The 13218-nt window shown below is 27.3% G+C and overlaps 5 protein-coding genes and 1 long non-coding RNA gene across 10 annotated transcripts; 4 read left to right on the top strand and 2 right to left on the bottom strand.

The window, feature by feature from the left end:
• The first annotated feature begins 116 nt into the window (after positions 1 to 116).
• LOC122520258 (cap-specific mRNA (nucleoside-2'-O-)-methyltransferase 2) lies at positions 117 to 3095 on the top strand. The gene is made up of 5 exons (XM_043640334.1): positions 117 to 204; positions 326 to 415; positions 625 to 2094; positions 2204 to 2753; positions 2831 to 3095. The coding sequence occupies exons 3-5, from the start codon at positions 691 to 693 to the stop codon at positions 2932 to 2934; spliced, it is 2058 nt and encodes a 685-aa protein (XP_043496269.1). The 5' UTR covers positions 117 to 204; positions 326 to 415; positions 625 to 690; the 3' UTR covers positions 2935 to 3095.
• On the top strand, positions 189 to 5035 carry LOC122520259 (NADPH:adrenodoxin oxidoreductase, mitochondrial). Of its 3 annotated transcripts, none has more exons than XM_043640335.1 (5): positions 189 to 325; positions 3407 to 3545; positions 3609 to 3827; positions 3910 to 4125; positions 4194 to 5035. In XM_043640335.1, exons 2-5 carry the CDS (start codon positions 3426 to 3428, stop codon positions 5016 to 5018), a joined length of 1380 nt encoding a protein of 459 aa, XP_043496270.1. In that variant the 5' UTR covers positions 189 to 325; positions 3407 to 3425; the 3' UTR covers positions 5019 to 5035. The 3 variants fall into 3 exon arrangements, with proteins under 3 accessions (XP_043496270.1, XP_043496271.1, XP_043496272.1); XM_043640336.1 differs by lacking the exon at positions 189 to 325 and adding an exon at positions 3089 to 3323; XM_043640337.1 differs by lacking the exon at positions 189 to 325 and adding an exon at positions 3089 to 3333.
• A 122-nt stretch (positions 5036 to 5157) lies between these two features.
• Positions 5158 to 9770, top strand: LOC122520255 (lisH domain-containing protein ARMC9-like). 2 transcript variants are annotated; one of them, XR_006304494.1, is made up of 11 exons: positions 5158 to 6196; positions 6286 to 6637; positions 6709 to 6870; positions 6935 to 7183; positions 7277 to 7588; positions 7665 to 7792; positions 7872 to 7956; positions 8015 to 8271; positions 8906 to 8970; positions 9070 to 9219; positions 9295 to 9398. XR_006304494.1 is itself a non-coding variant. In XM_043640330.1 (11 exons), exons 1-11 carry the CDS (start codon positions 5859 to 5861, stop codon positions 9425 to 9427), a joined length of 2112 nt encoding a protein of 703 aa, XP_043496265.1. In that variant the 5' UTR covers positions 5159 to 5858; the 3' UTR covers positions 9428 to 9770. The 2 variants fall into 2 exon arrangements, 1 of the variants encoding a protein (XP_043496265.1); XM_043640330.1 differs by having other exon boundaries at positions 5159 to 6196; positions 9070 to 9100; positions 9295 to 9770.
• On the bottom strand, positions 9590 to 11076 carry LOC122519420 (probable serine/threonine-protein kinase clkA). Its single transcript, XM_043638828.1, has 4 exons — positions 10969 to 11076; positions 10829 to 10883; positions 10213 to 10746; positions 9590 to 10128 (listed from the first exon to the last, which is right to left on the bottom strand). Exons 1-4 carry the CDS (start codon positions 10984 to 10986, stop codon positions 9590 to 9592), a joined length of 1146 nt encoding a protein of 381 aa, XP_043494763.1. The 5' UTR covers positions 10987 to 11076.
• Positions 11077 to 11356: 280 nt separating this feature from the next.
• Positions 11357 to 12186, bottom strand: LOC122520257. The gene is made up of 2 exons (XR_006304495.1): positions 12091 to 12186; positions 11357 to 11483 (listed from the first exon to the last, which is right to left on the bottom strand). It is a non-coding gene; the product is annotated as an uncharacterized LOC122520257 (long non-coding RNA).
• Positions 12187 to 12347: 161 nt separating this feature from the next.
• On the top strand, positions 12348 to 13066 carry LOC122520256 (protein FAM177A1). 2 transcript variants are annotated; one of them, XM_043640332.1, is made up of 3 exons: positions 12348 to 12440; positions 12532 to 12660; positions 12741 to 13066. In XM_043640332.1, the coding sequence occupies exons 1-3, from the start codon at positions 12348 to 12350 to the stop codon at positions 13002 to 13004; spliced, it is 486 nt and encodes a 161-aa protein (XP_043496267.1). In that variant the 3' UTR covers positions 13005 to 13066. The 2 variants fall into 2 exon arrangements, with proteins under 2 accessions (XP_043496267.1, XP_043496266.1); XM_043640331.1 differs by having other exon boundaries at positions 12348 to 12455.
• The last annotated feature ends 152 nt before the right edge of the window (positions 13067 to 13218 follow it).

Below are 13218 nucleotides of genomic sequence, written 5' to 3'. Positions count from 1 at the left end.
AATGATATCGATTCAAATTCAAAATGGTCCAAGTTTTCTTTTCTCCCTATACTTTTAATTTATAAAATTGTTTATAATACGTAACGGTTTTTATTGACACATTAAACTTAAAAAAAAAAAAACGAAAAGAAACACTGTCAGTGTCAGTCTTAATCTCGTTACACACCATTTAAATTTCCCTCCATTGTATCTATTAACAATGGTGTAAGTTGAATAACAATTGGTATAGAGATTATTTATTGTTCCTAGCAAGTATTATAAATTTTATATTAACGAAATAGTATTAAAAAAAGAATTTTTTGTTCATTAATAACGTGATAAACAGGTGAGAATCAATGCTGCGAAACTAAATGAACGAAAAAGCCATTTGCCGAGGCCAACACACGATATAACCTAATATCACTTTGCAATAACGGTATTTAAAATCCATACATTAATAATGATTTTATATTCGACTAATATTTAAACGTGTCATTTTAAAAGTACATATATTTTTATTCATCCTTAAATAAAACACTTGAGCATGAAGATTTATTTAATTTTGTTGACATAAGAAAAATGAGATAATCTGAATTTGACATTATGTAATATTTTCTAATATTAATATGAAATATTATTTATTAGAAAATATTTTCTTCGCTCTTATTTTATTGATAAAAAGTATACAAGTAAAATAACAAGGAATCAAATATGATGACGTTTGAGGAAGCTTTTTTGATGGATAAAATTGATTCTTGTATTACTGAACTATTTAGTAAAACTTTTTTAATAGTTGAGAAAGAAAATTATTCTTTACCTAGTCCGGATAGAATTTTTAAGGAAAGTCCGTGGTACATCAAAGAATTACAAACCTTTAAGGAACAGTTGAACGAAGTGAAAAATCGTTTAAATAGTTTTCATTTGGATGAGTGGCACAAACATACGAAGAAAAGAAACAAGGCGGCACAAGTTTTGTACCATGTAAAGAAAGATATAGAAGCAGAATTACCTACGCAAGCATGGTGCAAATTTTATGAAATATTAAGCTCTTTTCACTTTGTACCGCAAAACGAAATTCAAAAGAATAATAATAGTTTTACTTCGGTACATTTATGTGAAGCTCCTGGCGCTTTTGTCACATCTTTGAACCATTGGTTGAAGACAAATACCAATTTCAATTGGAATTGGTTGGCTACTACTTTAAATCCATATTACGAAGGGAATTCCTCGTCTAGTACAATTAGTGATGATCGTTTTATTATAAATACATTAAATCATTGGTGTTTCTGCGAAGACAACACTGGAAATCTAATGGACTTGAAGAATTTAAATTTCCTTGTAAATCAGGCTAAAGTTAACGACAATATATTATTGATTACTGCTGATGGAAGTATTAATTGTATGGACGTACCAGCCGAACAAGAAGCAACTGTATCTAAGTTACATTATTGTGAAATAGTCGCCGCATTACATTTATTAAATAAAAGAGGAAGTTTTTTAATTAAAATATTTACTATTTTTGAGTACACTTCAATATGTTCACTTTACTTATTAGCTTGTTGTTTTAATACATTGTATGTAACCAAACCAGCTACAAGTAAAGAAGGAAATTCCGAAACTTATGTCGTGTGCATAGATTTCAAAGGACCAGAATATATAGCACCTTATTTACCAACATTACAGAAGTATTATGAAACCGTTGCTAATACAGCTATGTTTTGTAAAGAAGATATTCCTTCCAATTTTATAGAAAAAATAATCAAATGTAGCCAATTTTTCAAAGAACATCAAGCACGTGCTATAACAAACAACATAATATCTTTTACATCTAACAAAGAAGTTGGTGACATCACATACGACATCAAAGTTATAAAAAAACTTGTTGCCGAGATATATTTGAACTACTACAACTTACAACCTCTACCATTTGACTGTAAAATTATGAAGAAAAATAAGTTTAATAATCTAATTTTTAATCTTGTTAAAGTACAATCAAACGAATCATATGATATGCGTTGTGAAAAAGCAAACAAGTCACTAATGCAACGCTTAATCGAATATCGAAATGAGATAAATGAGATTTACTGTGGAGTATTAATAAGCGAACCATATAAAGTAAGTTAATATTGATAGTTTATTTTACATTGATATTTTTGTTTAAATGAATTTAATCTATTATTATTATTATTATCAAAGAAAAATATTGAGTTTCTCTGTTTTATAGTTTCAGTTTACCAATAAACATATAGTTTTAGAATACTGCACAGGGAAACCATTCTATAGAGTATTTAATTCCAAATTTTACAATATACAAATTCTAAATATACAAAACGAAATAGAAAATATTTTAGATGAATTGCAGCTAAAAAGTTGTTTCCCTTCGGATGAAGATACAGTGAATTTATTACAAGAATTAAATATAACTTCAAGTTATATAACATTGTGTTTTCAATATACAGATCTTCATTATAATTCAACACTTATTTCAAAAATTTATGAACTATTATGTACTTTTGTTATTAATGACAACCTTGTATTAATTGGTTATTCTTTATTAACACGTTTAAATATTAGTCTCCTCTACCTTTTGAATTACACGTTTGAATCTATGGAATTGATACCTCACAGAAAAGTAGGTTGCTTAATAATCTTGAAAAATTATAAAAATAACGCAAACATATTTAAAATGTGGGAAAAAATTGCAAAGACTGACAAGAAATTACGAACAGAAGGAAAAACTATTTTGTCTTTAATTCCTATATCACATCTATGTGGTAAGATATATTAACATAACGAGTGTATTATATATTTTTATAAAAATGCAGATTAGACGATATATTCTTTTTTTTAGATTGGAAAGCATATAGCAAGATTGTTGAGTGCAATCACTGGATTTTTAAAACATATCTTAATTATATCATAAATAATGCAGTGGAAAGAATTAATATATGCTAGATACATTTTAATAAGACAAAAATCTTATAAGAAAAATTTATATAATAAACAATATATACTTACGAAAGATGACTTTTACTATTGATAGTAATTATTTACAACCTATCATTTTTTTATACAAATGCTTTTATAACAAAAATTATTTATCAAACAGTATTAATAAAATAATGTTAATTACAAACATCAAGAACAATTTTATTATATAGGACAAAATATATAACAATATACATTAAAGTCTTCATGTTTAATGTATTAAGCATTGACCTACATTTCTAAAAGTGGAAAGGTAGAGATTTAGAACCAATTTAAGAGACGTGAAGAAGTATAGTTTGGTATCATAAAAAGAAAGCATAATATCTAAATTCTGTATTGTTCGGATATATAGTAGTGTAAGCCTCGGTAGTACTTTGATTTAATCTAAAAACTTTTAGTATACATTAATATTCATTATTGTCCGTTTATACATTTTTAGATAAAAATTAACAACTATAATGAAGTGTCAAATGATATTTAATAATATACGTTTATTTTCTACTGAAAATATTATACCAAAAGTATGCGTTGTTGGTGCAGGTCCTGCAGGTTTTTATGCTGCTCAACAATTAGTAAAGGTAAAAGTAAATCAAATTAATTAAAGATTATATATTTATATAATATTTAAAGTTTTATTTTAGACATCAAAAGATATTAAAGTCGATATATTAGAAAGACTACCAGTTCCATTTGGTTTAGTACGTTTTGGTGTAGCACCAGATCACCCAGAAGTGAAAAATGTTATCAATACATTCCATAAAACTGCTATGAATCCACGCATTCAATTTATTGGTAATGTTAACGTTGGAAAAGATGTTACCGTTGATCAACTACAAGAATTATATCATGCTGTACTGCTTGTAAGTAATAGAGCTATTTTATCTATATATCCTAATATAATATTTATCATTAGTTGTTATCATTGTATTCACTATTATATAGACTTATGGAGCAGAAGAAGATAAATTACTTAACATTCCTGGAGAAGATTTAAGTAATGTAATATCAGGGCGCCGATTTGTAGGATGGTACAATGGTCTACCCACTGATAAAAATTTAGATATAAATTTAGACGTAGAAGAAGCAGTTATATTGGGTCAAGGTAACGTGGCAATAGACATTGCAAGAATTCTTTTAACTCCTATAGATCATCTAAAGGTACAGATTTTTCTAAAAATTATTTAGATTTATTTGATAATATTTGTTATCCTATAATTCTTTTACAGAGTACAGATATAACGACGCACGCATTGGAACGACTTTCAAATAGCAAAGTGCGTAAGGTTCAATTAGTAGGAAGAAGAGGCCCGTTGCAAGCTGCATTCACAATTGCAGAATTACGAGAAATTTTAAGACTCGAAAATTGTACAACATTTTGGCGAGCGGAAGATTTTACTGGTATAAACGAAATTGTTCCTACATTAGCAAGACCAAGGAAACGATTGACAGAACTTATGTTGAAGTCTTTAAACGAACAAACCATTAATCATACGAAAATTACAAATGAATTACATCCGTTATTTCTAAGAAGTCCTATAGAATTTCTTGGCTGTAAAAATGTTGAAAAGATCAAATTTTCGGTGAATAAACTTGAAGGAGATAACATAAGTTTGCAGAAAGCAATACCTACTAATGAAATAGAAAAAGTATCATGCAATATTGCTTTCCGAAGCATCGGTTATAGATCAGTACAAATAGATAAATCAATACCATTCGATAATAAAAATGGTCGTGTGAAAAATGTTGGAAAAGTGAAAGAAAATCTTTATGCTGCTGGATGGGTCGCAACTGGTCCAGTTGGTGTAATATTATCTACAATGACCAATGCATTTGAAATTGCTTCACTCATAAATAAAGAACTTTCAGTTAAAGAAAATAAACTTGGTTCCGAAGGCCTTAATAAAATTCTTAATATGAAAAATATTCCTACAGTATCGTATAGTAACTGGGAAAAAATAGACCAAGTAGAACGACAAAGAGGTAAAGACTTAGGTAAGCCAAGAGAAAAAATAGTTAGTATATCAGAAATGTTAAATATTGCACTAAATTAATAAAATTATTATTTATTATTAAAATATAATAAAAAAAGTAAAAATATATTTAAAACAAATATGTATTTTTTTTAAACAAACCAAAAATTAAACAGAGAGAAAATTAAATAAATAAATATCATATATTAATTAAATTATTAAAATATATATGCGCAAACATAAATCATAACCTAAACTTTTTTATCTCGCAATAATTTCTAGTAATAGTTGTTTTATAATTGTTAAAAGACTTACAAAATATTATATCAATTATATTAATTATATTAATTCTTACTTTGTATGCACATATAGACCAGCGAAAAAAAGTTAGCATAGAACCTCAAGAACTGAAAAAAATTAATATATGCATTTAATTGCTAGCTATTTGCTAATTCGAAATCCATAAAATACTATGTTCTTTGATAGTATTGAACCGTCATCGCGTTAAGTATGCCAACTTTTTTGCGCTATACAGACAACATAAAGGGGTATAACTATTTGTAAACAATCAACCAAAGAATACGGAAGTACATAAAAGAAAAAGTGAATTAGAAATTACTATAGAAAACTATTACTAGTAGTTCATACTTTGTCCATTCGTGGCGCTGCAGTTGTCCATGCTTCGAATTCAAAATGGTGGACAGCGTTTCCACTAGATACGTAACAACAACAATAAAAACGTGTTTATATAAAAGAAAAAAATGTTTCCGCACCTTTGTCATCGTCGTAAAATAGTACTATCGATCAATAATGTCTTTGTGTAAAATTAATTTCTCATATGACGATAACTCTTATGGAAATACGCATGTGCCTTATGTAGCAAAACATCTTATTTATTTATAATATTTATTTATTATCAAAATGTGCAATGATGGGTCAAGCGATTATGATCGTCAGCAATTAAAAAAAAGATTTTATAAAAATGCCTTCGTACTTGATCAAACAAATACTAATGAGGTTATTTATCAGAAAGAAGAAATTATGAGTGATTATGTTGAATTAAATAAAATATCTGAAATCGATACAACTACTTCAACAGTGCCTTCTAAAATATCTAATAAAGATAGTTTTGAAAAAATTATCAAAAACAATGCACCAATTAAACCGAACGACAGAAACGTACCTGATTTCTTAGAAGAAAATCAAAGCGAAGAACAACTTAATATTTGCTACGAAAGGAGACATAATATGGAATCAAAGTAAGTTTCCTTTTTGAATTCAAATTTTACTAAACAATTGTTATGTAAGTAACTCTTATATTTACAATTAATTTTTTAATTTTTTTTAGAGGTACACAGACAAATAATCACTTCATAAAAGATTATCCGCAGCATTATTTGGTAGACAACATGGATCATCAAAATATTTATAGATATAATCCAAGATTAATACAATATAATCAAGAATTAGCATTAACAAAGTCACATTTATACAATGTTCATTCTAATTATAAAAAATTAAAATCTCGATTTCACAAATTACACGGAGATTATCATAAACTTTTAAGTATTGCTGCGGAATTAACAGCAGTTCTTGAAAATTCAGTAAAAGGACAACCTGTTGATCTGCAAGGAATGTTAGAGTCTTGTATGAAGATATTTCCTGATTTATTTAATCAAAACATTAGAGATGAATTGCACGTATGTGTAATTTTCTTAATTATACTAAAAGGTAAATTTGTTATGTGTACAACATTTTTATTTACTTCTAGGTAAAAGTACAACCGTCCAACGATACAAATAAACGAGATATTCAGCCTAATTTTAATATCATTAACATATCACCAAAGCTGTTAGATTTTAAAAAGATTAAATTACATTTAATAAATGGAAATGTTAAGACAAAATTGCTTCTCTTGCAAGCCTTACGATGGGTAACAGAAATATTTGATGTGTTTTCAAATTAACATGCATAATAAAGGTGGTGAATTTTTGCAGAAAATTACTTTAAGTCAACCTGGAGAATGCGATGAATCTATACATGAATATATAAGTAGAGATTTATTAGGATTGCATGGTCAGATTGCCAGCGATAATGGAAAATCAATTTTACCATATTTACTAACACCAAAAAATGTTCCAATGCCGCATCCATTGCAACAATCAGCAGCTAGATTGTTAAATGCTTTTGCATCATTACAATGTGGTAGAGATTATTTATCCATGGATTCATCAGTGGTTAAAGTGGTATGTAATATATTGATTAAAATTTATTCTAATTTACATTAATATTTATATATGTGAAAGTTTACAGAAGTTACAATGTAATAAATGTGTTAGATATTTAACTGCCTCAATGACAACTACCAAGATGGAGTAGATTCTCTAACTTATGATATGACACTATCAACTTTACAAAAATTATCATTGCGCAAGCAACAAAGATTATATATGATAGATAGCGGATTGTTGGAATGGTTGATTTATCATTTACACAATGAAAGTAATACCATGAGTTTTTATAGATTAAAATATGCGACAGCTCTTTTAATGAATTTATCATTGCATAAGCAAGCACAAATTAGAATATCTACTAAAGCATCATTACTCATATCAACTCTTATAATGCTTCTGGCAATTGATCATCCTTCCGTAAGTAAATTAATCTTATACGAATGATTATTGTTGCGTTTTTATATATTATTAATTAAATGATTACTTATATTAGGTATCACCATATGTTAATGGAGCATTAAACAATTTTCTTCTAAATGATCAAATAAACAATGAAGCAAAACATGCCAATCTTTCATCCATATTGGAAGAATTATGTTCAAATAAAATTGGAGAAATGAAGTATACAGAAAATACTATAATAATTCTGAATAATTTATTACTGTTAAAATAGAATCATTTTTATTGAATAATATTTTAGGGAATATCTGGAACACATACTGAAAGTACACAAACGTGAATGCGCTATCGATATAGAAGATGAAACTATTTCTGATAATGATAATGTAAGTATTATCTTATAATTACTATAACTATTTTTTTAACTAATATTAAATTTTGTAGGAAGAATTTGATGTATTGGAAAACGAATTGGAGGAGAACGATCCTGTTAAAAATCATAGAACAGAATTATATGGAGAAGTATTGCTGTCAACATGTTACATGATTACACCGGATGCATTTCAAAAAGAATCTATAACCATTGGTAAAGTCTTGGCTAAATCTTCAGACACAAAATTACTTCCACTACAGAACAATAAAAAACATACTCAGTCTTGCAGTAATACTAGTTCATCTTTATTACTTGAACATATTCCAAGGTACTCATCTCTGATTGTAATTTTTATTTCATATAACTATAAGTCTATATAATATTTTGATTTTAATGAATTAATGAAGATCCGTTTGGAAAGAAAAAAAAGAAAGAATCAAACATAAATCACAAGCATCAAAAGTTGATATTGATTTAGAACATTTTTCGAATCATCGCAATCATTATTTAAATCATAATAACAATAATACAATGAAATTAAATAAAAGCAAACTAATTTCAAATAAAAATAATAAAAATGATATTGAAAATATTTCGCAAACAATAAAATTACATGCATCTAAAAAACATAATACAATGAATGTACGGTATGTAAAAGAAGAAAAACGAATTGACAAAGACTCAATTAATCCAAATTCTATAAAAGTGGGCACATTTAAGCAAAATCTTTTTAAAAAAGCAATTACTGATGATGATGTTACAGTATATTTATTTGAAAAGCAAACTTCCAAGTGTGTCAATAATTGAATACAAATTATTAAGGTGAAATGATGTAACAATTCAAAATATTATTTTGTAATTCATTGTGTATTATTAAATTACAAACATCATATCACCTTAAATGAAATATTTTTATTATTTCCATTATCGATAATGATCTAAATTGTTTTTTTTTTTTTTAGAGAAAGTAGTACAATGACGATACCGTCTTCAATGACTTTAGAATCTGCACATGAAAATAAAAAAGGTATAAAAAATTTATATTATATATTTTTATATTTATAATAATACTAGAATATTTGACATAACTATGACATGCCTTAAAAAATTTGGATTGTCTTTGCAGGACTAGAAAAATTCAGCAGTATTGCATCATTGTGAGTGAGCAATAATGAAATCATTATACATTTTACTTTTACAGTTTTTGCACATTTTTTGACAATAGAAATTCCACGATTTTACGTGTCCTATGACTTGTTGCCTCCTTAAGTTGAAGGTTTTTTTTATTTTATATTTAATTAAGTTAAATATTTATTATGAGAATATTCTATATTATTATCATATTTTATAGGACTAACATAAACAATGATAGGGACGAATTACCTGATAATGCTGCCGATGTAATTGAATTTAACTGCGATAAAGAAGAAGAAGCATTTGTAGCTAAACCAAAAATTTCAAGAACGCCTCCGTGCTTACATTAATGTATGTATATGTGTGCATAGGTATAATCATATATAGGTATAATCATAAAATATGAACACATAAACAAATGATAGCAAATAATAAAATCTCCATTGCTTACATTAGTTAAATATTTATTTTAAATAATATACAAAAATATAGTTCTTTGAATAAATTTTTTATCAGGAGTATGCAGCAAATGCATTAGAACTTAAACTATCTGTATATTTGCTATTTCTATTATATAATTCGGAAGATTCAGAATCATCATAATCATTGTTAACATTATCGTTGTTATGCGAACGAACAGGTATTGGTTTGTTTCTTGGCCTATTTAATAAATTATTACGTTTCTTCTTATAACTTCTATTTAAATCGCTTTTAACATTAGGATAAAGTCTCGTAGAATAAATATATCTGGGATGAATACCAGAGCCAGTAACTTTGATTATTATTGCTTTTCCATTACCTTTCGCATAACTGTTAGGAAGATAATTTTTCTTAGGCCCTTTTATTAAATAATTTAAATTACTCTTGGAAGGATAAATAAACGAGTATTTTGTTCCTCTGTTATTAGTTGATCTTTCAGGCTTTTGAAAATTAACATCTTTGCCTTGTACGTTAGAATTATAATTATTTAATACAGAGCTTGATATGTCGTCAAAAGCTTGGCCATGATTTTGATTTAAACTTTGAATTTGATCTTTGATTTTTTGATTTTCTTGCATATTAAATATATCAGATGAAAATATTTTTAATGTATCATCCCCATAATTATAATTTCCTTTCAAATTAAAGTTATTGCCCCTTTGCTTTTCATGGAATTGGTGATTGTCGTTATTGATGTACGTGTCATCTATCATATCGGAATCTTGTTCATATTCTATAGGAGAAAATGACAATGGAACTTTAGCAGGATAGTTTCCAGATATAAATTCGGTATGAAAAGATCCTTCATGTTGATGGTCGTTTGAAAATTGAGATGAATCAAAATGCCTGTACTTTCCAAAATCATACTCTTGGTTGCTATTATTAACAGAGTATTTCCCAAAATGATAAGGCAATTGTTCTTTTACGAAATTAAAATTATTATTATAATTTTCATAATTAGGATCTGTGTATCTTGGTAATCCATTATTTGTAGAATAACCAGGTAAAGGTAAATTACTGACTTCAAAATTTGCTTGATTTATTTTCCCACTGAAAGCGTAATCTCTTTCTTGATTTTCTATGTTATAATTATTAATATTTTTTTGATTTATACTATCTTCAGGCATAAATCTTTCATTGTAGATTTGTTTGCTTGGCTCAAATCTATCGTTTGGTTTAGAATAGTAATCTGTAGAGATCATTAGTTAAATTAATTGATTATTAACATTAGATCGATAAAGTAATATGATTAATAAAAAATAAATACGTACTGCCGGTGGATGCTGATGCGTGAGCCATAATGATGGAACACACAAATATTCTATACTACAAAAATAATACATTTTGCTTATCTTATCGAAGAAAAATATGAATATTTAATACTTATTGATATTAATATTAGTTTACTTACAAATTTAGTTCTTCTCATCTTGATAAGAATTAGTTACAGAATTAAAACCAAACTTTGAAAAAGCTATAGTTGTTAACTAAGAAAGAACTGCGCACACTGATGCACAAATCTGCCGCTTACTATTTTATACCTCTTGAGAAATGTCCCTCCTTGCTTACGGAAAGGTAAAAGCGATCTTGAAGTACACATATTGATGGGACACTGAATAGGTCTGGTTGACCATACAGAGCATAGAGAGAAAAAGTCAACTTGCTTTAATTCTTCACTTTTACTAGTTCTAGTTATCTGCAATAGGTCAGTAGTATAATTGCTACTACATTTAATACTTTTTCTCTCAATATTTATATTTTCTTAAAACTATAGCTTTTTATTTAAACAATAAAATGTATTTTTTCTTCACCCAACTTTTACTTCTTCCACACAATATAAATACATGCATATATTCGTTGATTTTCCTTCAAATACTTTCTACTTTTATGTGCATGCAAGCACGTATCCATTTAAGCGCGTGCTCGCTGAAATTTGATTAAGTCAATTTGAATAGACCGCCTTTTACTACCTTTCGATACTACATAAAAAAACGAAATCGATATGTGTGACTTCGATTTTATCTCTTTATCTTTCTTTTTATTTCTCTATTTTTGTCTCTTAAATGTACGATGAATTATAAAACAAAAGACATTTATCGAAAACAATTTCTAGATTTATAGATAAATATATAATTTGTAGAATAAATAGAGAGAAATAACCGGATTAAATGTAATTGTTTTTCACTGATGACTTTCTTTCTCGGAGCGTATTAGATATTTGAATGTAAAAAATATAATATAGACGAAAGTTACATTAAGAAGCAGCGTAGAAAGTAAAATGATAATGGAAAGTAGACACTAGTTGACAGTAAACTTGTTACTCATTAAAGAAGATCCAGTTGCAACTAAAAAAAATAAAAAAAATAAAAAAAAAAAAAGAACTTTCGTATACAGGTTTGACACGCTTTTTAAATCTACGTTTAAAAATAACATGCATAATATTGATATTATCATTTATTAATTTTTCCGTTAATTGTTCTAATATTTCTATAAAATATTATTATTTTGATGTAATAAAGTTAAAAATAATTACTATATACGATTAGGGTAGGGTACTTTGTAATCCATACAATTAATTGAAATTGCTATATATAAATGTTTAGAAAGTATGCGCATTATATACTTTTATGCATACCTATTGTTTACTTTTACGCTTGTCTATTATCTACTTTTACGCATGCGCATTGTTTACTTTCACGCATGCGCATTATTTACTTTCACGCATGCGCAAAAAATGCACATAGCATACATATACATGCATACAAGGTCGTGTTTTGCTCATGACTAAGAATGACATTTGAAACACTGTGTAATGTGTGTCAAACTATGGCTAACGAAGAAAACAGGGAAAGTGATTTAACTGACGTGGTCTTGCAGGAAAATGTACTGGACACGCAAGTATATATGCTTTGATGTATCTTCCGCGAATTTTGATAGTGTTAGGTTATAATATTTAAAAACGCGTGAATTTTAGTGCGAAACCATTGCGAAGAAACGTCCTAAACGTGTGTTGCATTTTTCTGACGGGGATTTAGAAGAATATTCATCGGAAGATGAGGTAGATAGGTCGCAAGCAACTAAAACTGTAGCTGAAATTGATCCGGTAACTAAATACACATATAATTTATAATTATTTATTTATTTTTTTTATTTTTCAATAAAAATAAATACGTTGATTCGTAGCATGCACTTAATTGGATACCTTGGACTTGGCATCAAACAACATTCATCGGTACAAAATTATTGGATGGTTGTGATTATCTTGGTGAATGGTTGGCTAATTTTTTTGGTATTACGACGCCTAAATATCAATTTGAAATCGATGAATTTCATAGATTGCAAGCTTTACAAAATGAAATGATTCATAACAACGATTTAGAAATGGGCGGATGGAACAATCAGAACAGAAATAATTTAATTAACGTTCCCAATTTGACAAAAGATTAAGCGTGCTAGTTTCTAGTATCTTTTTTCTAATCGAAGAAATACAAATTTATATATAAGAATAATTTGATGTATTGTGTTATATTTATATCTTTTTTATCCTCATAATTTTATAAATAAGTAGAAAAAATTGTATAGAAATAGTATTTTAGAGATCTAGCTTGCATTTTTCTTTTTTTCTTAAACATAGCACATCGAGTCATAAAGTTAAGACTTA

Source organism: Polistes fuscatus, unplaced genomic scaffold, assembly GCF_010416935.1.
Source record: "Polistes fuscatus isolate 324 unplaced genomic scaffold, CU_Pfus_HIC Scaffold3, whole genome shotgun sequence".
In the NCBI taxonomy this organism is placed as follows: domain Eukaryota; kingdom Metazoa; phylum Arthropoda; class Insecta; order Hymenoptera; family Vespidae; genus Polistes; species Polistes fuscatus.
This window is presented reverse-complemented; position numbering and strand designations above follow the sequence as displayed.

Excerpts from the sequence above, each read along its gene's own strand:
- LOC122520256 (XM_043640331.1), top strand. The coding sequence starts at position 12,348 with ATGACATTTGAAACACTGTGTAATGTGTGTCAAACTATGGCTAACGAA. Across the intron at positions 12,456-12,531 it reads AAAATGTACTGGACACGCAA|TGCGAAACCATTGCGAAGAA; the intron begins GTATATATGCTT and ends CGTGAATTTTAG. Across the intron at positions 12,661-12,740 it reads CTGTAGCTGAAATTGATCCG|CATGCACTTAATTGGATACC; the intron begins GTAACTAAATAC and ends GTTGATTCGTAG.
- LOC122519420 (XM_043638828.1), bottom strand. Across the intron at positions 10,747-10,828 it reads CGCATCAGCATCCACCGGCA|ATTACTATTCTAAACCAAAC; the intron begins GTACGTATTTAT and ends TGATCTCTACAG. Across the intron at positions 10,129-10,212 it reads ATTCCATGAAAAGCAAAGGG|AAAATCAAAAAATCAAAGAT; the intron begins GCAATAACTTTA and ends TTAATATGCAAG.
- LOC122520259 (XM_043640335.1), top strand. The coding sequence starts at position 3,426 with ATGAAGTGTCAAATGATATTTAATAATATACGTTTATTTTCTACTGAA. Across the intron at positions 3,828-3,909 it reads TATATCATGCTGTACTGCTT|ACTTATGGAGCAGAAGAAGA; the intron begins GTAAGTAATAGA and ends ACTATTATATAG. Across the intron at positions 4,126-4,193 it reads CTCCTATAGATCATCTAAAG|AGTACAGATATAACGACGCA; the intron begins GTACAGATTTTT and ends ATTCTTTTACAG.
- LOC122520258 (XM_043640334.1), top strand. The coding sequence starts at position 691 with ATGATGACGTTTGAGGAAGCTTTTTTGATGGATAAAATTGATTCTTGT. Across the intron at positions 2,095-2,203 it reads TAATAAGCGAACCATATAAA|TTTCAGTTTACCAATAAACA; the intron begins GTAAGTTAATAT and ends TCTGTTTTATAG. Across the intron at positions 2,754-2,830 it reads TCCTATATCACATCTATGTG|ATTGGAAAGCATATAGCAAG; the intron begins GTAAGATATATT and ends TCTTTTTTTTAG.
- LOC122520255 (XM_043640330.1), top strand. The coding sequence starts at position 5,859 with ATGTGCAATGATGGGTCAAGCGATTATGATCGTCAGCAATTAAAAAAA. Across the intron at positions 7,957-8,014 it reads CTATTTCTGATAATGATAAT|GAAGAATTTGATGTATTGGA; the intron begins GTAAGTATTATC and ends TAAATTTTGTAG. Across the intron at positions 8,272-8,905 it reads TTACTTGAACATATTCCAAG|AGAAAGTAGTACAATGACGA; the intron begins GTACTCATCTCT and ends TTTTTTTTTTAG.